The sequence below is a fragment of the Opisthocomus hoazin genome, chromosome 3 (genome assembly GCF_030867145.1).
Source record: "Opisthocomus hoazin isolate bOpiHoa1 chromosome 3, bOpiHoa1.hap1, whole genome shotgun sequence".
Classification (NCBI taxonomy): domain Eukaryota; kingdom Metazoa; phylum Chordata; class Aves; order Opisthocomiformes; family Opisthocomidae; genus Opisthocomus; species Opisthocomus hoazin.
This window is the reverse complement of record NC_134416.1, coordinates 40,577,503-40,603,143: the sequence shown is the minus strand read 5'-3', so window position 1 is coordinate 40,603,143 and position 25,641 is coordinate 40,577,503. Positions and strand designations below refer to the sequence as shown.

The 25,641-nt window shown below is 37.6% G+C and overlaps 1 protein-coding gene across 3 annotated transcripts in view; it reads right to left on the bottom strand.

The window, feature by feature from the left end:
• Positions 1–25,641, bottom strand: part of ARFGEF1 (ARF guanine nucleotide exchange factor 1) — a 93,887-nt gene that overhangs the window by 30,525 nt on the left and 37,721 nt on the right. For 2 of the 3 annotated variants that reach the window (XM_075416034.1, XM_075416035.1), the window contains exons 5-17: positions 18,009–18,188; positions 16,003–16,276; positions 15,340–15,453; positions 14,528–14,700; positions 13,275–13,408; positions 9,309–9,543; positions 4,812–4,911; positions 4,552–4,691; positions 4,339–4,447; positions 3,143–3,344; positions 1,968–2,079; positions 527–732; positions 346–430 (exon numbers count right to left, since the gene is read on the bottom strand). In XM_075416034.1, coding sequence (XP_075272149.1) covers positions 346–430; positions 527–732; positions 1,968–2,079; positions 3,143–3,344; positions 4,339–4,447; positions 4,552–4,691; positions 4,812–4,911; positions 9,309–9,543; positions 13,275–13,408; positions 14,528–14,700; positions 15,340–15,453; positions 16,003–16,276; positions 18,009–18,188 — 2,064 coding nt within the window. Of the gene's footprint in view, positions 1–345; positions 431–526; positions 733–1,967; positions 2,080–3,142; positions 3,345–4,338; positions 4,448–4,551; positions 4,692–4,811; positions 4,912–9,308; positions 9,544–13,274; positions 13,409–14,527; positions 14,701–15,339; positions 15,454–15,995; positions 16,277–18,008; positions 18,189–25,641 lie in introns of those variants that run through there. The other variant, XM_075416036.1, reaches the window with a different exon arrangement.

The window sequence follows — 25,641 nt, the reverse complement described above, 5'->3', positions numbered from 1 at the left end:
TGCTAAAATCAATGGGTAAGCAATTACCCAAGTTCCGACTTTGACTGTAGGTTAGATCAATACTGTGAGTGCCGTAATATGAAAGCAAATCCACACAATTCCTGCTCAACGCAGAGTACAGAAATGATACCTTACAGAAAGGTGTAACCAAACCAACGTAAAAATCTCACCACTCATGAAACACAATACTGTTACTTAAAAGACGCACAAACTTACACTATCGTATTTCTTACACACATATTGGTGTTACATTGAACATAAAGTTTTTACAACTACACTGTCACAAAGCCTGAAAGCTAGATGTCTACGCATTACACAAATACTTTTCCAGCAACAGCAACATACCTGTGGACTGTGAAGATCTGTTGTCAACATGATAATTGAGTAAGCTAAAACATATGCAGTATCTGCACTAGCAAAAAGTGTTTGCCTGAAGGGAGAAAGCAGAAGAACAGCAAATTAACATACTAGGATTTTTTACTTATTATTCAGCTTTCCAAAATTCTGAAGATAAAGTACGGCTTACCCTTGATTACATTCTAAATATCTAGCAGCAAATTTCTCCATTAGGCGATCAATTTTTTGAGCCTCTCCTGGAAGACGAAATCCCTCTAGAAACATGCGCAGAGCTGAAACAAAATCCTTTCCTGAGAAGTCGTGTTGGTCTACATATGCATACATGACTTCTTTGTTAAATTTATCATTGTCTCCCAGGAACTCCCCAACCTGAGTCTAAAATCAGAACAGAACAGATAAACTAGTGAATTTACACCGGAAAAAATACTAGTAAATAAGAGCAAGAGTCATACTGCCCATTTGTCTCACAAAAAGAAAGACCTGTACGCAGTTAACTAAGACATATTCCTGCTTCTCCTCTACTCTCTAAAGCAAAGTATATTGATCACATATTCCATCATAATGCTCTTTCATGCTCACATTTGCCTGCTTTCCTCCTTCTATGGTTTTACTCATGTACCATTTTTTTTCTGTTAGATGAATTCCATGTGCACAAGACAAAATTAATACTACTAATGATTGATTGTTCTCTGCTGTAATGATTTTTGCAGTTAGGAAACATACTATAGGAATGAAAAGCTTACTAAACTCAGCTTTATTCCCACTTGAGTACATATCTCAAATATATGCAAGTGATGCTCAAATATAAATAGCCAGTACTCAAATACATCTAAGTTGATCACTGTCAATGCATCACAGTACAGTGAAAAAATACTGTGCACATCCAGGTAAAGATGCCTGTATATATAAACTGAGGTTAAGAATTTGTTTCAATGCCTGAATCTAAGTTCTCATACTGAAATCTGTGATTTCAGTCACCACTGCAAGCATGTGCATACGCAAGCCTTCCCTGAGAAACCAATGGGGGTGGCTATTAAGCACAACGGGGCAGACTGCCATTTCAGAAAGCTAAGTTTTTCATGACAATACCAACTTAACATAGTCCCACTGTCCTCAGCCAGATATTGCAGACCCTTCCAAGTCCAGCAACAGCTGATAGCTGTAAAGAAAATCAAAGAACTAATTTACATTAAATAACTTTCCTTTGGGAGGCAGCAAAACATGCTTTTCATGTTGTTATACCACGTCACTTTTTAGCCTTCTCTGAAGGGGGAGTTACTTCTGGCAGTCCCTTACTGGACTAAAGTACATACAGTGTAGTAAATTGCTTCTAGCTATACTAGCAACCAAGTACCAGTTTTGAGTCAGCTCAAGTAGGTCAGTCTTCCTTTACACTTCGCTGAACTGCATGATGCATGTAGTACAGGGTGTAGCTCTAATGCATACTCCAAATTCCTTGAGCTTACAAATGTTAGAAGAGAGAGAAGTTTCCTTTTCTGCATTGTATAATCGTTTTATACACCTTAAACCACTATCATGGTTACTAGTTTGCAATTAGTATAAAACATCAGCATGAACAAAAACAACCATCAGGAAAACAGTTTTCTTACTGAATCTAATCTTTCCTCTTGATGCAAGAACTGAGCAATATCTTCAGGGGTAGTGCCAAGCATTCCTTGTTCTTGCAGGTACTGAATCCCCCTCTTTGGTTTCTTATTGAATCTGTACAATCAAGACCAGGACAAAATGAGTTAACCCTTTTACCCATGTACAGAGCCTTACCAGTTAAAAGTAAAAAGATTCAATAATTTTGAATGAGGTACTGAAAATCTATGTATTAAATATTTTTCTTTTATCCAACTCTGCATTAGATAGGAATGAGCTATTCCCTTGTATGATTATTCCCCTCATCACTGGATAATTTTATAGGGTTTTTTTCCCCTGTAAACAGCTGCCTCTTTCTCTTTGCTACCTAACTGCCATCATGGCATCCAAGTAACTCCCAGTTAAGAGAGCTAAACGCTATCATTTACTCTGGCACTCATGAAGGAAAAAAAAAATATTCCACAGAAACAGCAAAGTCTTGGGTTGGAAAGGAACAATTATGCTCTGTTGCTTCTTATTCTAATCTGTATGAAACAATCAAGAAATCCATGAATTGCCTGTAATGGAAAACATACAAGACAAGGGAGCAGGTTACCTGACCAAAACTGCAACCCTGAAGGACTTACAGCATGTTTGTTCAGGGGCTGAGAACTATACTACAGAAAACTTTTATTTTTGCATTAAGTGACCTCACTGAGGTGGTAAGCTGACAAGGCTGAAACCACACAGAAGATTCACGTCAGACTGCATTGAGAAAGTATACTATCCTCCAGTTCTAATTATGACAAGTTAATCAGAAGGAATCATCAGCTTAAGCATACAGGCACTTTCATCAGTAATGTGTACACTAAAACGAGATGTATTGAACTGATCACGAGTTCAATGTTCTTTTATCAAAATATAAAAATCTTTTTTTTAGACAAGCAGGTCTGGAGAAAAAAAGAACAAACATTCAGAGTACTCATCTTCTAGCTGTGAGGAATTAGGTTAACACAAAACACTGTTGACAGGCTCCAAAGGGGACACCATTCAGCACTCTTTCACCAGAGGAAGTGCTGTTACATCCAGAGTTTTTTTCCTAACACAAGATGAGTATCTATGAGGAGAAGGAAGAAAAACCCAGGAATCTTCATAACTCCAAAAGAATCCACCCTCCCACGGGTGATAAAAGGGCACTCACAAGTCAATTCCTTGTTCTATTATTTCCTTTTGTTGCTTTAGGACCTCAAACTGCTCTGGGTTGTCAGTGCCAGACATCTGTGTGCTGTAACTGCCAATTCCTGATGAAGCAGTAGAATCCAAGGAATTTAAGCTTCCGTATCTGTTAATTGTCTCAGGGTGTTTGGTTTCATTGCTGTCCTGTTCTGTGGGTTTTTCTTGGCCTATAAATCGGAAAGGTTTACATACATACAAAATACATACAGTGAAAAGAAATTAAAGATCACAGGTTATTCTTCAAATTCTGTCTGAAGGCCTCTAAAACTTATTAGGGTTATCGTCAATGATTATTTATTTTTATATAAATATTCTGCTTTTGTTTTGGTTAGGAAAATAACAACAACAACAACAACATCATCACTACAGCATATCAAGGCAGACTCTTTCAGTCCATCACATACCTGAAGTTTAAGCCTTAAACTATAATTTGCAGGCACTTGGAAAAAATATATGACACCTCAGAAACCCAATTACATATCTTTCCTTTTATTTTCAAGTCCGATGTGACTTTTGACCTGAAGTGAATCACACTATTCTAAGTTTTTGAAACAGAATGGCATATCTGATCATAAATGCTTTTAGACAAGGAGCTGCTGCTCTCAGTTCACAAAGACAGACATGCTAAGCACTTCTAAAAAGGTTATTACTTCACCTACCAACTTTAAGCGCTGAATCTGAAAATTCTGGCATAACCTTGGTACTTTTATCTCAGGTCAGATGGAAACAAGATTAACACAAGTAATGTTTAGTTACTTCACTGCTTACAACATTGAAAGTTCTACAGCTACATATTAATAAACAAAAAAAATGCTCTCCATCCAGCTCGCTTCAGTAGTAATTTAATCAATATGAAGTTAGGGGAGCTTCAAAGTAAGTTTTTTGATCCTTTTAAAAATGGAAACACGGAAAATAACCTGATTTAGTAATTTTCAGTGTAGTAACTTTCTAGGAAATCATACAATTATGAAAAGACAACTTAGACAACTTGTTCAAATGACACCAATCAAAACTTACCAGTATTTCTAGCAAAGGAAAAAAAAAAAAATTCTTTTTTTTAATACTAGAGATTTTATCAATCTGAATACTAACAGTATCAAAATACTGGAAAAATGCACTAAATTCCTGCAACACCTCTATACTACACATCTTGTGTCTTACCAAGTGTTGTCTGAGAATTGGGATTTACATATTGATCCTTACTCCACTCCACCATGCACTTCAAGATTGATACCAAGCATTCCAATCCTTTTTTTCTCAAACTTAATTCCTAGAAAAGTTTTCAAAAGCAATACATTAGCGGAATGGAGAGTTTAGTCTTTATCTGTCATGCCAAGAAACACGGAACTTCATAAAGTTTGGCGGAATTTTTACCTGAACATTGGACATGCCAAGTTCTTGGCTACCCCTTCCTTGAGCAATCTTTGACAGGTCATTAACCAGCCTTTCAAATATATTCGCTGCATTTAAATCACAATCATAGTTCACGTAGATGTCCACTACGCTCTGGGCATCTATAAACGAAGTGACATTGTCAAACTTGGCACAAAAACTAAATCATTCAACAAAAGGCAAGTACCATTCTGTTCTTTAGCACAAAAATGTAAAAACTAGAACCAAATGGTCTTTAATACCTGCACATATCCTTGTCAGCGTTTGTATAACCATCCATTTATGATCAAACGAGCTAGTAGAAGTTTCCAAGATATACAGGAAAATTTCTTTGAAGAAAACCTAACAAATATTCCAGGAAGAGGGAGAGAAAAAAAAAAAATCTATTACAAATGCAGTCACTGACTTTCATGGCCAATATTCTGACTTAATTCTGAAAGCGACACTTTACATCTACAGGAGATAAGGAAAAAAAAAAAAAAGGAGGAAAGGAGGAAATACAACTTACGCTTGATACATTCACATTAGGAATTCGAACTATTACTTATGTACTTCTGGAGTGTTCTCCAGCCAAAAAATCTGGTTTATATTCTGATCACTCAAAACCAGAAGAGCCGGGAATGATGTGAAGTCCTGAAGGACAACTTAGCCTAACATGAAGTCTAAGCTGCTGTTGGAGTTCATCCGGGATTTTGAAAGGAGAGGTATTACCACAAAAGATTTTCTCTACAAGACGATGATGCTACGACACAAACACAACAAACAGCCACTTACACCAATTTAAAGTATTGGACCTTCATTAGAAGGGAAACTTCTTGACACAAAAGAATCACTCTACGGTATTAGATTATTGGAAGAAGAGAACCGGTCAGGCACAGCATGAAAAATGCTGATCCATTAATAGGAAAGTCATTCTTCCCTAAAAGAGATATTAGTTTTCTCTGAAATTGCTTTAGTACAAATGCTTTTGTTTGTAACAGAGACTATTTTATCTGCTCTCAATTAGTTCCTCACCAGATCCATTAGTGCTATAGGCTGACTATTTCAACTGAGCATGCTTAGCAGCTAGGACAGGCTTTTTCTCACTTCTTCCCTAAACAGCAGCAACTGCTGTAACAGCATATGAACTCAAAATGTGAACTGCTACTTGGCATTACATCACCATCCTACACAGCATTACATCGTCGTTCTGCACTCCTGAGAGCTCACCTCTTCATAGCCAGTTGTGGCTACCAAATACACCAACATATGTTTTTTCTAGAATGCTGCTGATACTCTCAAACTGTCAACCTCCTCTTTTCTGACAGCAGCATGCAAATATCCAAATACGTAACTACCCTTATTTTTAATATTAGATATCACAGAAATCTTACAGAGATTTTTATGCTATTAGCCAGGCAGAGATAAGCGTAAGGCCAATTCTGCTTTAAGCTACGTGTTTGGGGAAAACCAGCAGCACTGATTTTTTAAGCAACTTCGATGGTAAGCTATTTCCTCAAGCAAAATCCACTAACAATATTTCCATTTTACTGGCCTCATAGAGAAAAGGAGGCACACAGCACAATCCCAGTTACTAGTCTTAAATAAGGAAAGCAACCATACGAAACATAAGGAGTTCAACACAACAGAACAAAGTTTCAAGTGCTTAAACATATTCAAGAGTACTACACTGATTTCAGCCACAACTTTACGTAATCCAAACAGAGGAAGACATAAAATTTTAACAAAGGTCATGCTATAAGCAATCCTTAGCTACATATTTGCTATTTTCTGATTTTTTACTAAAAGATAATGAAGTTATATACCCTCTGGAATCAGGAAATTTTTTTTTCATAATTGAAAAAAATAAAGTCATTGATGTAGCAGAGAAAAAAGTTTCAAGTGTAAAAATGAAACCCAAATCTAAGCTAGAAGATAAATTAGCTGGAAGGTCTGCATACTATGAAGACACTTTAGAACTCTATGCTTCTGAGACAGTGCTGATTTCTTGCTCCTGGTGTTAACTTTGGAAAACCATATCTTGGGATGAACAGCTTCTCAAAACTGTACTGATTATTTACATTTCAGATATTTAAAAATGCTATTACTATATTACTTATTGCAATTCATGTCACAGAGCTGAGACCTTATTCCTAGCGTATCGGAAAAATAAACCAGAAAAGACCTAATTATTTAGTTTGGTCGACTGAAAGTAAGAGTTTTAAGACAGCTTATTCACAATCAAAGGGTGGTAGTGGTAAGTATAGCTAAATGACATCCCAAATCCCCTGATACCTAGGACTTGATTTGCTGCAAATATATTCATTGACCCATTTAGAAATACAGTTACAATACAATTAAGGTATGACTCAAACTATTTTAACTGTTAGAGGGCAGTGTTAGCTGAATATTGAAGTCAAAGGACCAAGGGAAGGTCACTTTCAACAGAATCTGAAACTATTATTTTAAAATATGCCAAAAGTTTTTTACTCAGATGAAGAATGCAGCCTCAATCCCAAAATATATAGATTTTGCATATTATAAATCAGAGCATATGGCTCTCCTTACAGCTCCAAGACACAAACTGAATGTGAAGTTATCTACTTGTCTACCCACATCTTCTGAATAACCTTTAGGATCAGCAGCTGAAAAAAGAGAAATTCTTAGCTCATAACCAGGAAAAAGAACCAGTTTCTAGAAAGTCCTGTCCCCCATACTTTGTAATAGATGGATACTCTGGCAGTATCAAGCTTTTGGCTTTCATATTTGAGAGAAGGAAAAGCAGCTCTGCTATGTGGCAATGGTCCTAATTTAGCATATTCTAGAAGCTTCTACAATAGTGTAGAGTATCCTATATCCCATTTTCCTCTTATGTCTTAATTTTCTGTCTGGAATTTGGGAAAGGATGGCAGCAATGGAAGCTCATCAAATTTCTGTCAGGGAAGCTGGATTGCAATGTATTTACCACCTACACACTGACTTGTAAGCTCTGCAAACACACAGCGAGCCCAACACCTTCTGGGAACCAGGCTGTGCGACTGGAAGAGCAGCTCGGCCCAGTCTGTCTGATGTGCTGAACACTACACATGCACTACAGTCTTGCTGAGCACACACAGTTTGCCTTGAAAGTCTTCAAAATGCATCATATTTTCCAGGTACATTCAATTAATCACCAAACCTGTATTTCTATCTGAGCTATGCACAAAGAAATGCTGGGAATCCTATTGTTTCCTTCCCCAAAACACATCAAAATAACCTGTGAGTGATCAGAACACAACAGCCTTCTGACACGGTACTAGCAAAATTAAGTTCTTCCTCCAAAGCTGTCACAACATATCAACTTACACAATGACATTCACAGATGAAGAAATCCCTGAATTTAAGGTGCTTGTAACAGCAACATTATCAACATTTCTCAGTATTTTTAACCTCCCCACCATGGGGCAGTCTGTGGGCTTCAGTATTCACACTGACTCCCAAAACATAAAATTACCAAAATGAACAGTAGGAACACTGTGCACACTACTGCTTTATTCACCACGGAATCCAGATAACGCACGGGACACACCAGAGAATCCATGTGGTTCAAATAGACAGAATCTTTTCAAGAAGCTGCTCGTACCCTACACCACAAGAATTAGAAGTCAAAAACAAAGCCTCTACACAGGTCTCTGTTTCCTCTGTGACTTGGAATATATCCATCCAGTAAGAAAATTTGCAATGTCTGTCAGGACTCGGCTAACTCCTACTGCTAAGAATATGACTTATCTCTACTTATGGCCCAAGGAGTTAGATCGTGTGTGCACCTTTTGAGACCGGAGGAAATGAGATTGCCTTATTCAGGACATATATTGATGTAGGTCCTGATATACAAAGGGAAGTGGCTACAACAGTCAAGTGGCTGTCATTTCCCTAGAGAAAGAAATCTGTTCAAGTGACCTCAAAGAAAATTCACAATGCATTTCAAGTCTTTAATTGTTATCCTAAAATTCCCTTGCAAAACCATGTATTACTTAGTCTTCTCATAAGTGTACTCATTTTTTTAATTTGTACTACCTTGTGCAGAGCTAAAACTTCGTAATAGCATTATTGAACATTGGTTGACCAAGCTTACCCACAAACCTACTAATTTCCGAGTTTGAGTATCATTCTGCGGTAATACTGTGCCACAATCAATAGAAAACTCTTCTTTTAAATAAAGGAAACTAACTCATATAGTAACAGTAGTGAGTATGGGCATAATAAGTTATGATTGTAAAAAGTCACCTCAGTCACAGAGTAAATTAAAGCATGTTTTGCACTGTAAAATTTCTTTATGTTAATGTCTATTATTAAGTGGTAAAACAGCCTACTTCTTTATTAGGTACTTCATTTCATGTTCCAGTTAAAGTATGACAGAAATTTTTTTTGAACAGCTCTACAAAAGTTTTCCCATCACTTTCCACTTCACTAAACAACACTACGACAAGTGTCACATTACTTCTGATGTTAGAGCAAATTTTATTTAATCTGTATGTATTCCAAGGGAAATGCTGCTATTTTACTCAAAGGGAGTTTCAAGGGCATTGTTGCAAACAAGTCCATTGCCACTGGGTGAAAAAGAGTTTCTAAGCACGGGAAGATCTGGCAAGTCTTATGCAAAAACTAAGATTCAGAAAGGAAAACAAATTTCTCTAAGCAAGACCAAGCTACACACAAGTATAAACAAATGTTCATTTAACACCCCCCAGCCCTTTAAATTAGAAATTCATGTAGCATACCTCAATCTGCATCTTTAGATGAGTCTTAAAGTTGGAGAGGAGGGTAAGAAATATGGAAAGTGAAAGTTCAAAAACTTCTGGAACTGATGAGACTCCATTTTTTGACAGTGCAACACAAAGGTACTGCTTAATAGCATTAATAAACATCTCATTTGTCCTGAAGACAGGTCCTGCATTTTGCAGAATGGACAGAAGCAACTGCAAGGAAAGAATCTTCGATCGCAGCTCATGAGATCTAGAATAAAACAATACAGCATATCAACCCAGTGCAAGTCATAAAAAATAAAACATTCTCTTGAAAAGTCAATACACCACACTGATTTTGTATGTGGAATGTTCACGAAATAAACTCAAATTTGACACAACCCAGTGCAGAGAGAGTCATAAAAAGATTTTCATCTTTTTTGTTGAAGTTGTCACTCTTCAGCCAAGGTGGGCAACAATAACCTTTCTCAGTTACTATTTCTCTCCACTACTGTTGAGCCACTCTCTCTTCTGCAGCACAGCACGGCAGAACACCGGCGACAGCAGGCAATGCTGCCCATATGAGCTAGAGGATGAAAGGAGCATTCTTTCCTTTTAATGGATTTTGGGAAGATCCCATCTAAAATATCTAGCCTGTCTACAGAACCCTGACTCCCAAAAGGCAGAAATTCCCCCTCCTCCTCTATTTCCACCAGCACAGAAAGTTGAAGGACCATAAAGACAACAGCTGTACTGCCTAACCCACTTCCGTCCAACACCGAAATCTCTTTTCTCAAATACAGTATTTTACATTGTTTATCAATCACTGGCCCCATCCCACTCAAAGAGCAGCTAAGATACGTAACGTGTTTATTTTAAGCACGGCAATAGCAAAGTCAGGCAACTGTAGTGTCATCAAGTGCTCCACAGTAACATCATGCTTCTTACAGACTGAAGGAAGCTAGAAATCTTGTCAGAACAGTGCTACTATTTATGCTTTAAAAAAAAAACCAAACCAAAAAACCCCCAAGCCACATACACAAAAAAGTGTACAGGAAATCTGCATCTATGAAAATATAATCCAATTTAAATAGCACTCTGGGTGAAAGCATTCTTTCCTCAGACTCCTGATGCTCCTTCCCACTTCTGATCATCTCAAAAAAGACTATAGCTCTTCTGAAGAGCAAGTATAGACACAAATGGCTTTCCCAACAAGACAGTCCACAGCTTTCATTGAACAACCACCTACTGACACAGGACAGTTACGAAATATAAGGAACAACGACAGGAAATTTTTCACACAGTACAGCCCAGACAAGGTAAGCAGCGCTTCAAGTAACATGTGACACACACAATAGTTGCCTATTACGAGTTAATGAAAAAAAAGTAATTCCAGTCTAGTTAAAAACAAAAATGCAAATAAACAACAAGTATGTTTTAAACAAACTCAGTGATTCCAAAACGCTGGCAAAAAAGTGGGATGGGGGGCAGGAATCAATCTGCAAACATTTCAAACTCATAGAATATAACCCCATGCTTAGACTTTTTGTCTGAAGACATTTTTGAGAAGCAAAACAGAGACAGTCAAAATGAGCGAGGAACTGGTTCCTCCCATTCCTCCTAATGGGCAGCAGGTCAAAGTAAATGCCCCACAACAGCTCTCTGCAGGAGTTCTTCAAGAAAATGCCTGGCTCTGGACACTGCAAGGCTGCATGGAACCTAACACAACAATCTCCTTTGATGCAAAAGGCTTGATTTTTGCATCACACTGTAACAAGTGTGCAGAGCATACTTTGCTATGAAATGTAAGAACGTAACTTGTTGGCCTTACTAATTCTGTATGATGTGCAAAGCCCACTTAATCTGTAACAAGTTTAACGACTAAAAACTAATAAGTGAACCTTCAAGACATTTCTCCCACATCTTATTTGATTCCAGGGAAAAAGGAGATAAAGACATTAAGCAGGTTCTCAGGAAGCACAACCTTGATCTCAACTCCCAACCTTGTGATTTTAAGCTAAATGTCCATGTCCAGTTATCTAAATCCAAAACTATTTTCATTAAAGACTTCATAGCTAATTTCACTGGAAAGATAATTTTTTTAAAGAGGCAGACAAGACTTTTTTTAAAATGCTGCAGATATCCTACGCCTCCTCTTCCAATTACAGCATGTTTGTAATAGCTCAAAAAGCCATCAAAGCCTCAGAGCCACTGATAAATTCCAGGCACTTCTCCAAACACAGGATGTCTTCAGATGCCTCTGCAGCTAGTTCTTGTTGCCCTAAATGCCATTTCCTCCAATTTAATCTATATGAGAAGCTTAAATCAGTTCTAATATGAATGTCAAGGGCTCCATGGATTCAGACGAGATGCTCCAAGTGCCTCAACAGCTACTGCTGCTCTTCCAGAGGGAGTTAATCTATTAAAGATTTTAATAAATGGACAGTCTTAAGTCTCAGAAAACTGACTACAACCACAGGATTTTCATGGCATTTCATGTAAGAAAAATTCTCAAAAATAGCAAGGAAAAACCTTATGCCTCAGCCTTCATTCTTCATTCTTCAATGTCCTGACTTTCCATAGTGCATCCCTAGATACAAATTTGAAAATGGTTCTAGACTAACTCTTCAAAACCCTTTCTACTACATCATGTTTTTTTTCAGCTTATTAAATCCATGACACCTATCAGTCGTTAAATTAAACTGTCTTAAAGCTACCTGCTTTAAAAGTTAGACCTCAGAACAGTAAAGCTAATCTTATTTTGAAGAATACTGAGGCCTTTAACTGTCATCACAAGTCATACTACAGTTTTAATATCTTAGAAACAAAAAAGCATTCTCTTAAAAATTATTACCAACTATTCTAATGTACAAAAAAAGATGTATATAAATTCTATCCAAGATCAGAAAAGTAAAGATCTTTGCCAACACTCACAACTAACACTGGCACCCATCTGTAGAGGAGAGGTTTTTTTTTTTTGGTTTACAATGAACAATTCTCTAAGCCGAATGGAAAACATGGTATCTTCAGTCAAAGGACAGGATTTCCAAAACGGCCAAATCACAAAATGATAGAATGGTAGGGGTTGGAAGGGACCTCTGTGGGTCATCTAGTCCAACTCCCCTGCCGAAGCAGGGTCACCTACAGTAGGCTGCACAGGACCTTGTCCAGGCGGGTCTTGAATATCTCCAGAGAAGGAGACTCCACAACCTCCCTGGGCAGCCTGTTCCAGTTCAAGGAAACAGTAAAAGATACCAGGTATTGGCCAACCCACGAACTGCACAATGTCCATAAGGAAAACTTTCATAAAAACACAGCCTAAGAATTTTCCTTGGCAGTCAGAATAAATACTCCAGTCTCCTGAAACCCAGAAGCAGCTGTAAGAGCTATATGTAACGACTAAATAAACAGTCACTGCAAAGTTAAAGACTTTGTTTTCAAAACATTGGTGTTTTGGTTAACGAGGCTGTCAAAAGTGTCCAACTGGAGCAAAAGAATGAAACACAGTATCACAAATTTATCATAACCAGTATCAGCTCAAAGCAAGGAGCTTATATTAAGATGAAGCAGAGTTAAGTAGATGTATTGGATATCCAATATGCAAGAGAAGTAAGAAATCATGTGGCATAAACGGCAACAGTTACAAACCTAGGTATTACTTGAAGCAGGGCAACATTAGCCGAGACCAAAAACACCTGAAGTCCTTCTTTAGAAACCCTTCTGAAAAGCATTGTAAGGAGCAACTAGGAAGAACATAACTGACTTACAGGAAGCATTGGTGTTGTTAAAAAACTTCTAAACAGGTAGCTGGGTAGCAGCAGTGACTTTCATTTAACATACAGAAGATGCATCAAAACATAAAAGTACCTTTTCAAGGTTTCTAGGTTCTTTTTACCATACCACTATTTTCACAATAACCGAGGACTTTCAAAAATCTTTAAATAATTTATTTTAGTTTTCAGATAGAAAAGATTCATTATGAGAACGATTAATTCTACTTACTTTGGATCTGGCGGTCCATCTGACAGGGGCTTCATGGAGAGTTTACACAGTGACCTGAATACAAGGAAGGCATCCTTTTGTAAAATGTGGGAAAACTTAGCACCAGGGGTAGGTCCTGAAGAATTTCCAGATTCCTAAAGAAGTTAACATATTTCAGTATCCCATTTTGCACTACCAGGGTGTGTAGGGAAACCCCCACCTCCTAGCAACAAGAAGTTAACATATACAAATATAACCAATTCGCTACAGCTTCATGGTCTCAAGACCAAATCTAAGCAAAACAAAATATTCTGCAGTCCAGTTAAAATGAACAAACTCACTAACAAAAATTGCCATCTCCATAAAAAGTCAGAATTAATTAAAGCCTGTCATGAAATTAAGTAGGTCAAGTTTAAGTAAGGTAACTTGCAGTGAATTGCCTTCAGGCATTTTCAGTACATAACTAGTTTAAAAAAAAAAATCCTGACATTTTAATAGAAATCAAGTAGTTACTTATCTGTGGCAAGACACATTTGGTAAAACTTCCATGGTACAATAATCACTTCTATTACTACATTCTTGCAATTCTGTATTGCTGTCCCTTATATACGCAACAAGTTTAACGCTAATCTTCTACTTGTATGGCATATGTGACTGTAGCTTTTTAAGCTTAAAATCTGTTATTCCCAAACCTAATTACTCAGTACACTTTGAGAGCAGATACCCTCTGTCAGCTGATAGTGTATACATGCTGATATCTGATAAAACAGAGGGAGTACATTTTCACATCTTTTTTGTTAATGAAAATCAAATCCTCTCAGGCATGAAACTTTTTATCTGAAATCACTGCAATAAGGTCATGCTAAAGGCTTGAAATTTCTACCCTCTGAAAAGAGCACGCTGAAATTATACGAGTATGTCTATAATTGGCTATATTATTCACTATGTATACTGAACGCTAGTTTTACAGTTTATAGTCAGGAGCACTTCAAAAAACAGGGAACAGAGTTCTCTAATCTTGGAACAGTGTTCTCTATGGGGCAGCTAAAAATATGCTAGGATAAAAAAGGCATCACATGCAAAATTTACTTACAAAAATTTGATTTAAATAGCGCATTCAAATAGAATAATGCTTAAAACATGACTTAATACTTGAAATCCATCTAAGTAACTTATTTTATGGAATTATTTTAAACACTTTTCTGCACAAGTGTTGGACAACACTTAAAATATATTACTTTTTTCAGTATTTCCTAATGTGTAACTGCCTGTACCTGAGTATCGTTGGAAGAGACAGATAATCTGTCATCAGGTAAAGATGGTGTATAAGCAACAGAAATTGGAGTCCCTGGAATTCCATTTGCCTGAATATTTTCACTGTCACTGCCATCCTCTAATGTTACAACTGTGCCATCACCACCCGCACTTTCAGCAGTCCCTTCCACATCTATCAGAAAAGATGTAAAAATTATAAACAAATGTTACACAACAATGCAAATTAAAAAGAACTTTTAAATCTAACATTTAAACACTAAAACAATGAGAAGCAAAGTATCATAAGAAGGCAGAAGTCACATGGCATTATATAACTAAAAAAATTTCAAATACTCTTAATTTCCACTAATGAAAATTACAATTAAAAAATTACTTCTAACTTTGCATCGCCAGGTTCACCATTCTACCAAGTTTCCAAGAAGTACTGGGGGGCAGAAGGCAAAAGTCACTGATTTGATACACACTTTCCACAACCTGAAAAACGTAGTGCTGCACTGCTACTACAGACAGGCCTATCTGTGAAGAGTTTATGTGGAAACAAAACAGGAAAATAAAAGGAACAAGAATTTGTCTTTTAAAAAGAACACTCGTGTCCAATATAGAGAGTGTAAATTAATGTATGAAATCTTGACCATTTTACTGTTAAATAACGCACAGCTAAGGTCAGAAAACTGAAACTGTTTTCTTCAGCATGTAAGTGTTATTTATATTAGGACATATTTTAGTTAAATATTCAGAAGTGTGAAAATAATTCTTAATGTCAAGATTCAGACTGTAGTTGCTATTGACTAGACAGATACTAATGTAATACCTCCAACTACTATGTTCACCATTTCCTGCACAATACTTTCTACAATTTCTTGCGCCTTCTCTTCACACTCATTGCTTTCACCATCATATGTTCCTCCATCAGCTTTAGAAAGATCTTTAAAAAGAAAAACAAATTCAAACAAATATTAATGAGAAACTCAGAAACTAAGGAGATATTTTACTTGCAGTTAATATTTAAAAATTCAATTAAAAATCTATTAATAGAAGATTATATGTTTAAGTCCATGTTTGGATGCTTTGAAAATAGTATTTGCAGAACATAAGCGTTCCAGTGTTTAACCTGTAAATGCTAATTAATCCACAGACCTATGCCAACAAAAAATATCAACTTTGTATGTTCACATACATGAAACAGTGAAAACTTACTGGTTTTGAGACGTTATTCTCAAAAACTTTCACAATATTGCACAGGTGCAAAGAGGAATCTTTGCTGCAGTGACTACAACAGAGTGTAGGACTAAAAGATCCTTGTGATAAAGTTTAACAGTGGGAACAAGCACAAGAGGCATTTTTCATTAGTCAGCAATTTGAAAATATATGCCTGACTCCAGATTTGGGAAGAGGGAAAATAAGACAATCTTCAAGTCTTTATTCTTACAGACCTTTTCCCTCCCTCCATGAAACAGAAATACACACTGATTACTTTCTGCTGCTGTTGCTTGGTCGGCTTCTGTCTGTTCATTTTCAGCACTAGAAATATCAGATCCATTTTCTGCCTCTATATCTTCTTGAAGGTTCTTGTCCACATCATTTGTGCTGTGGTCAAGTTCTCTCTCATGTTCTTTGGACAGCTCATCAGTCTGTGTTGGAATATGTCTCAACTGAGGTGACTCAGGCTCATGATGGCTTACTGGAGACTGCTGTAGATGGTGTTGCTGTCTGTGTCTTTCCTTTTCCATCTGTTTGGCTTCCTGAAGCTACAAAAACATTGCAATCACACAAGAATTTCATTAACTAAACAAAACAATGAGCTGCATACATATTGTATATGTTATTTTATAAACATGAAATCTCTATTGTCTCCACTTACACAGTGCTTCAGAAAGCTGTAGCAGTTTAAGAAAATACATCCTTTGTATTATTATAAATAATGTTCATACCACGCGATAAACTTTTGCAAGATGGCTGCTTCCCAGCTATGCAGGGAGAATGACAATATACAAGGACTGCATGGAAAAACATCAAGGCATATTTTTTTCTTTTTTGAAAACTCTGACAAAGAGAAGTACATCGGAGAATTTAAGAGTCTTCGATTATCCTGCACACATGTGGTATTAAGGGAAAGATTAAAAAATAAAAAAAAAGAAATAATAGGAAACTGCCTAAACATGTGCAGGAAAAAAACCCCCAAAACCAGGAGTTAAAACTGAAAAGTGCAGCACTTCCAAAAAACCACGTAAGAGAGTTCCTCAGGAAGAAATCATCATACATAAAACTGTAAGACAAAGACTACTTTAGTTCCATGGTTCCTTGATCTGGAATCCCCCCAAAGGGAAAGAATTTCTGTAACTTGTCTAATGGATTAAGACAACACTCATTAAAGTCAAACCAAACCAGGGTGTCTTTTGAGGCGATGCTCTAAGGACTGGCTTCCTATCCGTGCAGAGCCTAGTGTTTACCAAAAGTTTCGTAACTTTTCATACCGTTATTTTGGCTACTGTGATCTCAGCCCCCTACTCTTCCACTTAAAACTTTCTGTGATGCATCTTTTGGGGTGCTTGAGTAGATACTTCTTATCAACTTGCATAAAGAGTAGACATAGTCTGGCAAAACTGAGGACTTCCATTGTAGGAGAATAATAATACTACTAATAATCTTCTATATTAAATTGCTTAAAAGGACAGTAACTGCACACATTTCTGAAAGCACTCAGGTACTGCATGGCTTTTGCCATGACTTCTCATAAATCTTCGACTGTGATGGTACCACGTACCAATATGCAGTTGCTTCTGAAAGTAAGAAAGTACTACATATTCTTAGAGAAAACTTACAAGTTTGTAATAATACAGCAGAATTACTTTTACAAGTAGCTAGGAATTCAACCAGCTCTCAAACCTGGGCATCTGCTTTTTTCTTTGTTTTAATAGGAATTAGGACAACTGCCTTATTGATCTTCTCCATCAGCAGTAGAAGGCACAAGGCATATGCTGGGGTCCCTGCTGGCAACTCACAATAGTGAGTGACTTAGTGACATAAGTACGTGCTAGTGACTACAACACATTAAAATGTTCAAAAACGTAAATGGTTACACGACTACAAAGGTTTTTTTCTTGATTTTTTTTGTTTTTGTTTTAATCATGGATTACTTCTTTGGTGTTTATCATCACAACAATGTTGGAGCATTTCATTAACACTAATGTATTCCATATGCACTCTTATGCAGCTATTGTGGCACCTCTTGACAGCCTGACAATATAAAGTGAAGTTGAATACATCCATTAACACATTAGAAGTTTAAATCCTATACATCACCCTCACCCCCCAAAAACATATTTCACACCTATTTCAGAGATACCAGATTCTTTTTTTTTTTTCAAAAGTACCTAAATTAGCAATGCCAAAAAACTTTAATAATAATTACAAAACAAATATCTCAAGCTGGTTTGCTTTTAAGAGCTATTTTCTATATAAAGATACTAAGATACTCACTGCTTGATTTTCCATACGTGCAAAAATGACATTCAGCATTTGTGTTAGAGTGGCCTTGGCTGTGGTTTGATTTATGAGATTTTTGCTTGCTAGATAGATATTGTAACATGTTCTTACAGCCTGTAGCACTGTTCCTTCGTGGATTTCTATGTGTTGAGATGTTACTGCAGTGAGCAAAGCCTAAATAAACAAACACACACACATGTATTTTCTAGTCATAACGTTCTTGTCAATCAAACAGTTTGCAAATGAATAAATATAAAATTTGGATTGCTTTTAAAATATAACTAAGTACATATCTTGAACTGCAGCTTAACTTTTTTCACGTACTCCTGTAGCTAGATCGGAACATCATACATACCAGCTATATTAAATTGAGTGTTTTTAATCAACCTATCTAGGAATACATGTTTCTTAGCATATAACAGCAAGAATCAACCAATGGAGTTGTCAGGTAGTCACCCTAGAATTTTCTCGACACAAAACATGAACAACAGATCAACTGTTAAAATATCGAAAGCCATGAAAAGGGCCCAAAAGTTGTTTTACAAATAAATTTAAATATGAAGAACAAAGAGCGAGTATGAGATTAGGCAGTTGTAAGTGGGACAACTACCCTTTCTAAACACTCCCTTTGGGTAGATGCTAGAATATTGTGTTGCCCTCTTTGTAGAAATTCACTTCTTTCTTTACATTTGAGCTAGTACCTGCTTCTCTTTTTTTACAAAAAAATATGCAAATACGTCTTTAAAAGATCAGGTAACACAGAAGTAAGGAAAACATTCTCTCTAGGTGAGGTACAGGCAGGCTGAATTAAAGAGCAGAAATGGAGGCAGATGAAAGCGGAGGACGGGGTGTGAAGACATTGTCAGAGGTGTGTGTTGGAGAGTGGAAGGAAAGGGGAAAAGTTTGGTCCACAACAAAACAAACATTTTTATACTGATTGCTGTACTCCAGCTGAAGAAATCAAGGCATTTTATGCACTAAAGATTGACAGAGTTAATGATTTAATGGGATATTTAGGGAAAGGGAGAAAGAACTGGAAGCACCAGAAAGCTCATACTTCTGGAAGTTTATCACAGTTAAAAACAAAAGCTATCTGAAGTGTTGCATAGTTTACTCATCAAACTATGTCTCATTTCTCTTACTGACTTTGTCAGCACCTCTGTCCACACATGGCACCAACAAATGGACAGAGTATCCATTGCTCACTCAAACGCTTTAAAAAAATCACTGTACAGCTTAACAGGAAAAAGAAAATCAAAGACCCACCTCACTGAACTGCTGCTGACGAGACTCGAATTCTACTGCTAGATAAGTTTAAGGTCTCTTCTTATTCTACCCATGGTGCTTCAGTTCTCTCATCAGTGGACAAAGGGAGGTATATATATAGATGACTGTACTTACATTTCCTACTGGAAAGTATACATTCTTATCTGCATGACCACTAAACAGCATCTGACGCTACAATCAACGAAGTAGTACTGCCTAAATGCCCACTAGAAGCCTCTTTTATCAAAAATCAAAAGAAAAAAAAAATTCAAAAAAACACCTAACCAACTGAAGAAATCACAATAGTAGGTGAACTGTAGACAATGGCTTCGTTAAAGGAACTTAAGTATCCAAGCACTGGTACTGTTCTTTTTTTCCTCCCAAAATTCAGTTTACATGTCACTGGCTTCTAAGAACCAGGAAGTGCTACACTGAAATTTACACCACCAACCTTAATTCTTACTGTCTCCTTGCAACGACTCAACACCTCCACAGAACTTATCAATACCCTGCTCCTGCTAATGGAAACAACATTCAGGGAAGAGGACACATAAAAGCCATAACAAAATCCAGTGCCTTATCTGGATTGACATCAGTGACAAGTGGTGTCCCTCAGAGGTCAGTATTGGGGCTGGCACTGTTTAATGTCTTCATCAACAACATGGACAGTGGCATCAAGTGCGCCCTCAGCAAGTTTGCAGACCACATCAAGCTGTGTGGTGTGGTCGACACCCAAGGGACCTGGACAGGCTGAAGAAGTGGGCCTGTGTGAACCTCATGAGGTTCAACAAGGCCAAGTGCAAGGTGCTGCACCTGGCTCAGGGCAAACCCCACTATCAATACAGGCTGGGGGATGAAGGGATTGAGAGAAGCCCTGCTGAGAGGGTTCTGTGGGTACTGGTGGATGAAAAGCTGGATTTAAGCCGACAATGTGTGTTCACAGCCCAGAAAGCCAACTGCATCCTGGGCTGCATCAAGGTCGAGGGAGGGGATTCTGCCCCTCTGCTCTGCTCTGGTGAGACCCCACCTGGAGTCCTGCATCCAGCTCTGGAGCTCTCACAGGAAAGACATGGAGCTGTTGCAGCGCATCCAGAGCAGGCCAGAAAAACAACCAGAGGGCTGGAGCACCTCTCCTGTGAGGACAGGATGAGAGAGTTGGGACTGTTCAGCCTGGAGAAGAGCAGGCTGCGGGGAGACCTTACTGTAGCCTTTCAGTAATTAAAAGGGGCTTATAAGAAAGATGGGCACAATTTTTTTAGCAGGGCCTGTAGCGACAGGATCAAGGGGTAATGGTTTTAAACTAAAAGAGGGCTCTGAGTAACCTGGTTTAGTGGTAGATTTCTCTGCTCATTGCAGGGGTTTGGGCTAGATGGCCTCTAAAGGTCCCTTCCAACCCAAACCATTCTGAGACTCTATTCTATGATCTCTGTATCAATGAGTCTGCCACCAAAACCTATTTATACATTTAAACCATTCATCAATTGTCCCTTCCCCTCTCTCCTTACGCAAACACCTTCTACACTGGCCTACACACGCGACTCTGTGTGTCATATTTTCACTTACCTTTCATTAAGCTTTGTACTGTTCCACCTCTACCTTACTGCTAGGAATTCCTGTGAGGACTGTGAGTCTTGCAGGGACCGAGTTAAAACACGCTGAACCCCACTGATTAGAGTTGCACATCTCTTCTGCTCAGGTAACACAGGTACACCCCCCTACACACAGTACTCTCACACTCCAAAATTTATTCCCGAAGCTACTTATATCAATCACGGCTCTGCTGACTTCTCCAACTCTTCTCTACATGTTTCAGAAGCACACGCGATTGCCCTGAAGAAAGGGGAGTTACCAGTAATTAGATTCTGCACTCTCCAATCTGGCTGGAAAGGCTGTACACCTGTACATATTTTAGTATTTTACTTTTTCAAGTTTTGTACATCACAAATTCCTGAAAGGCCAAAACAGAAAGTTTCATTTATCTTTCACTAATAATTCTGTAACACGATTAACCTTGAAGAACTTTGTCTTCGCCAGTTTAAAAAAATAAAATCAGTAACTCTTGAAAACAAGCCAAACAAGCGAGGCCCAGGCATAAGCAGACAGAACAGACAGCTACTTTTCCCAAACCACTACTGTCTGGGACCAATACAGTAAGTATTTAAATTTAGTTAAGTTTTCTTTTACCCAATTCCAGAAGGTAACACTGAGACACACAGAGACACTTAACAATATGTCAGTTCAAGAACCACCTACAATTTCTCACTTGGAAGATAAGGTCTCTTGCTGCCTAGCATTTGGGACACTAATGACAAGGTGCAGGGGGCAGGTGGATCAAGACTCCCATCTCTTTTGTTCTAGCTATGTCATTCACAAAGTTACTCCTTTGGGTCACTTTCTGTCTCTTTGTTAAATTCAGGTGATTAAGAATTTGGTATCTGAAAGTCCAATTTTAACTTCCACCTCAGTTCAGTATTGTCTTATGGGTTTTCTTCCCTAACTTTTAATAGTAGAAGACCATGCCTGTTAGCAGAAACAGGTGACAAAGCTACAGACAGATTATGTGCTCTTTTGTTTTAATTGGCTTAACAGCCTGAATTTCCTAAGTTTCTTCAGTATGCTTGTTATGACTACTAGAGCTTGGTGCTTTTCACACCACTTGGTAAGGGAGCATGGAGACAAAGAAATGTTCACACACAGAGAGACATACCTCCTTAACACATTAATCCAAATTCACTGAATAACTACATCTTCTGTGCAGACTGAGAAATCGGTCTTTCCAGCCGGGCATCTCCTTGCAGATACCTAACTATTAAAGAATTCAACCTGGCTACAGATCCTGACAGTCACTTCTTTGGCTTTCTTGCCTTCTCATGCACTAGAGACAACGAACCGTAATGACTACTACACGTTTGTAAACTGAAAAGCATTTTTAACTTTGATCTTTTGCTAATATCTTTCATATTCCTTCCAATTTGGAGCCATCCTCAGGCTATAAGTTGTGCTTACTTCGCATCTCGATGCCATTTCTCTTCCTGTATTACCACAATCTAGCAGAAATAGGAGAACAAATGCGAGACAGGAAGTATTTTGCAATCACTTTCTGACAACATCCTTCCCTTTTGGCATCTTTCATTTAGGGCTCAATTTGACAGCATGCCCTAAAAACGTCACCTCATTCTGTATCATAAGAAAGTACATCATTACCACAACTGGCATGGCAGCTAACCCTGAGAAACCACAAGTTACAGTCAGGAGCAGCGAGAAACCAGAGGTTACGATCAGGAGCAGCAGTCCCGCTCCTCTGAAACCCCTGTCAACTCAGATGTTAAAAAACTAATCCTTTCCCTTCTCACTTTATCCGTTTTCATAGAATGACTCCACAAGCTTACTCTGTGGCCAAACAGCTACCAGGTCCAACGCAAAGAGGAAGAGAGGGGAGACAGACGAGTAGAAGCCAACCACCTCAGCAACAGTCCTCAGTTAAGCAGGATTACACAAAATCTCAAACTGCTACACAGCAATGCACGTCCTTGAGAGGTAGAACAACAAAAGCTCTGCCTTCGCCCCAGCCACACACTCTGATTATTTTGCAACAGGTCTCAGGCACGAAGCCATCTGTACTATTTTAATGGCAACACATTAATACAAATAAAACCAAAACAGAACAAAAAAACTCCACACCTGTTTTTCTGGTGTTTGGTTTGGGGTTTTTGTTTGTTTGAAAAGTGATTTTAGTTGATTCAGAGTATTAAATGCATGTCAGAACAAGGGATGGGGGAGGACAACCGCCTGGGAGCAGCAAAGCCTGGGCAGAAAAACGCATCTCTGCACAGGTCAGGACAGCAACTACTGCGGTGGCTCTACCAACTATGGAGTCACATATATAGGTTGCTCTTTTCTATGACGGTAAAGATTTGCTGCTCAAGGCTTTTTGTGGCTGAGTTCCCACTCCTTCTGGTCACACTTAGGTCATCTGTTTTCATCCAAATCTCTTCAGTGTGAGCTAAGGAGAGATGACTGAAAAAAAACCACCCCAAAACAAGTCTTCTGTACTCCTCCCCTTTGCTGCTCTTTAGGCATGGAAGGAAACCTTTCCAAAACATTGTTAGCACTACCTCATTATACTTCACGTCCTTCCACAAAAGCTTTCTTTGTCACAAATCCTGCAAAAATACTAACAGCCCTCAAGATCTTGCTGTCCTAAAACTACTGGCTATCATCCTGACTATGACACTGTTTCCTCATGCTTTCCTTCCAGCCGTTCACAGCTATTGTTCTGTATTTGAGAAAGACCCTATTGTTGTGTGCCTCTACCTAGTTACTACAAATAAAGCTTGTTCATTTTTATAAACAACCATCAGATGGGTATGGGAAGGAGAAAAATCTTCAGGATTATTTCTTGAGTTACGTATTATCGTATTTTTGCATGACATCTTTTTCTTTTCTCTTTAGCCTGAAACATGTTTGCATATTTAGTGAATTTCCTATTATGTAAAATAAGTGCACTAGAATAGTACATGAAGTATTGTGATTTGTGAGGCAAAACTAATGTAGTTTACAAAGTAAATTAAATTAACATTAATTCTTTACTAAAAACATCTGGCATCTATCTGTACCTGTCAACTTTTCGCTCCTCTTACACTGAATATTCTGCAAGAACAGAACAGTTATGGTACCAGAAAGTAACTACGAACAGAAGAAATGATTTAAGAACACACAGGAGGCAGATGTACCTACATCCAGACTGCTAGGAAGCCTACTTTCAACTCAGGGTCATTCTTTTCTTCCTCTCAACCAACTCTATCTTATCTTTGGAAGATTTATGACACAGTACAGCTGTCACCTGATCAGCACAGGCTTACTTTGGGTATAATACCCATAATTCAGTTGCCTAGGAACTCCTGAGTACTTGAGACAGTGGCCCTAACCCCTCTCTCCAGTGTATTAGCTACTAGAAGCACGGTATTCTATTGTCTTTGAGAAAGGCTATAAGGTTATTTTTAATAATAGATTTTTCTTTAAAAGTCAACTTGAAGTCCAAACATTAACTTACAACAAAATAAAGTGTTGCTACAGACTGACTTTTGGAACACTGCAGGAAACCTAAGTCCTTAAGCCATAAAGCAACAAATACGTCAAATAACCTCCACAGAAAAATCATTTTTCAGCTTGAGTGACACTAAAAAAGCCATACAGAATGCAATAACGTAGCTGTCCAAGCAACATTTTCTTTGTGAGCAAGTGATACGATTACCTCCTGCTTTTTACCATTTCCAAATTATTCAGTCATTTATGTTATACATTTACCATAGCTTTAAAAGACCTACTTTTATGTAACTTAGTTGACCAACTTTAAAGACCTATGCAAATACACTGTAATGGTATGAAAAACAGAAAAATACAGTGTTTCCTTCCAGCGTGCTTTCACAGTCAAGACAGTGATTTAAATCAAGTGTCATATCCTAGATTTTACACCAGATTCAGTAATAATGGATCATTAATTAACATCTAGTATTCAGTTAAAACTAGTATTTTTTTCTACTTAACAGCAATCTTAAGAAAAAATAATCCACATTCACAAGCTTGCGTACCGGTCCCGAAACACACTGAAGGATTATGACTGTGGAGACTGCAGAAAGAACAGAACTATGTTCCAGTTTCTCTTACAGAAGGGAATATAAAGAATAGAAATTAGACAAGAATACAAAGTTTTATTTACTTTTATCACTGGAAATTAGGTGTTCAAAAACCCTAAAATCTAATATGGAATTAAATGGATACATATTTTGCAAATCAGAAGTAGTTCATGTCCAACTGAAAACGCAATCCTTCTCTAAAAAGTAAAATTGCAAACCGACAGGACAGTATTTTAAGGTTAAATAACTAGTCCTAGCAATTAATTTAAGATGAAAGCCTCAAAATACAAAGATTCAGAAATAAAACCTCCTGCATCACTATTTTGATTCTCAAATCTTTCCATCACTGCTTTTAATCTCCGCAGGAGGAATTAAGCTTTCTACAATCTTTTTACAGGAAAAAATAACCACACTACTAGATGATATTGTAGATGATTAAGTTACTCAGACAGCATTCCACACTGCTGAAACACAATAGGATATGGAACTGAAGAAATTTTTTCCAAGAGTCTTCTCAACTTGGAATCTGTTTTTACGCAAGTTTTGCTAAAATTCTTCCAAACCTATTCTAATTCTCCTTATTCCTCAGAGTTAGTTAGGCTTTACAGTCTTCCCATTCTGTAATCCAACAACAAGTTGTCCTCTATTTCTAGTTAGTTTCAAAAGGCAACTTGTGCAAGCAATGTTTGATTCAACTTTCCTTCCTCCATGGACACTGACCATAC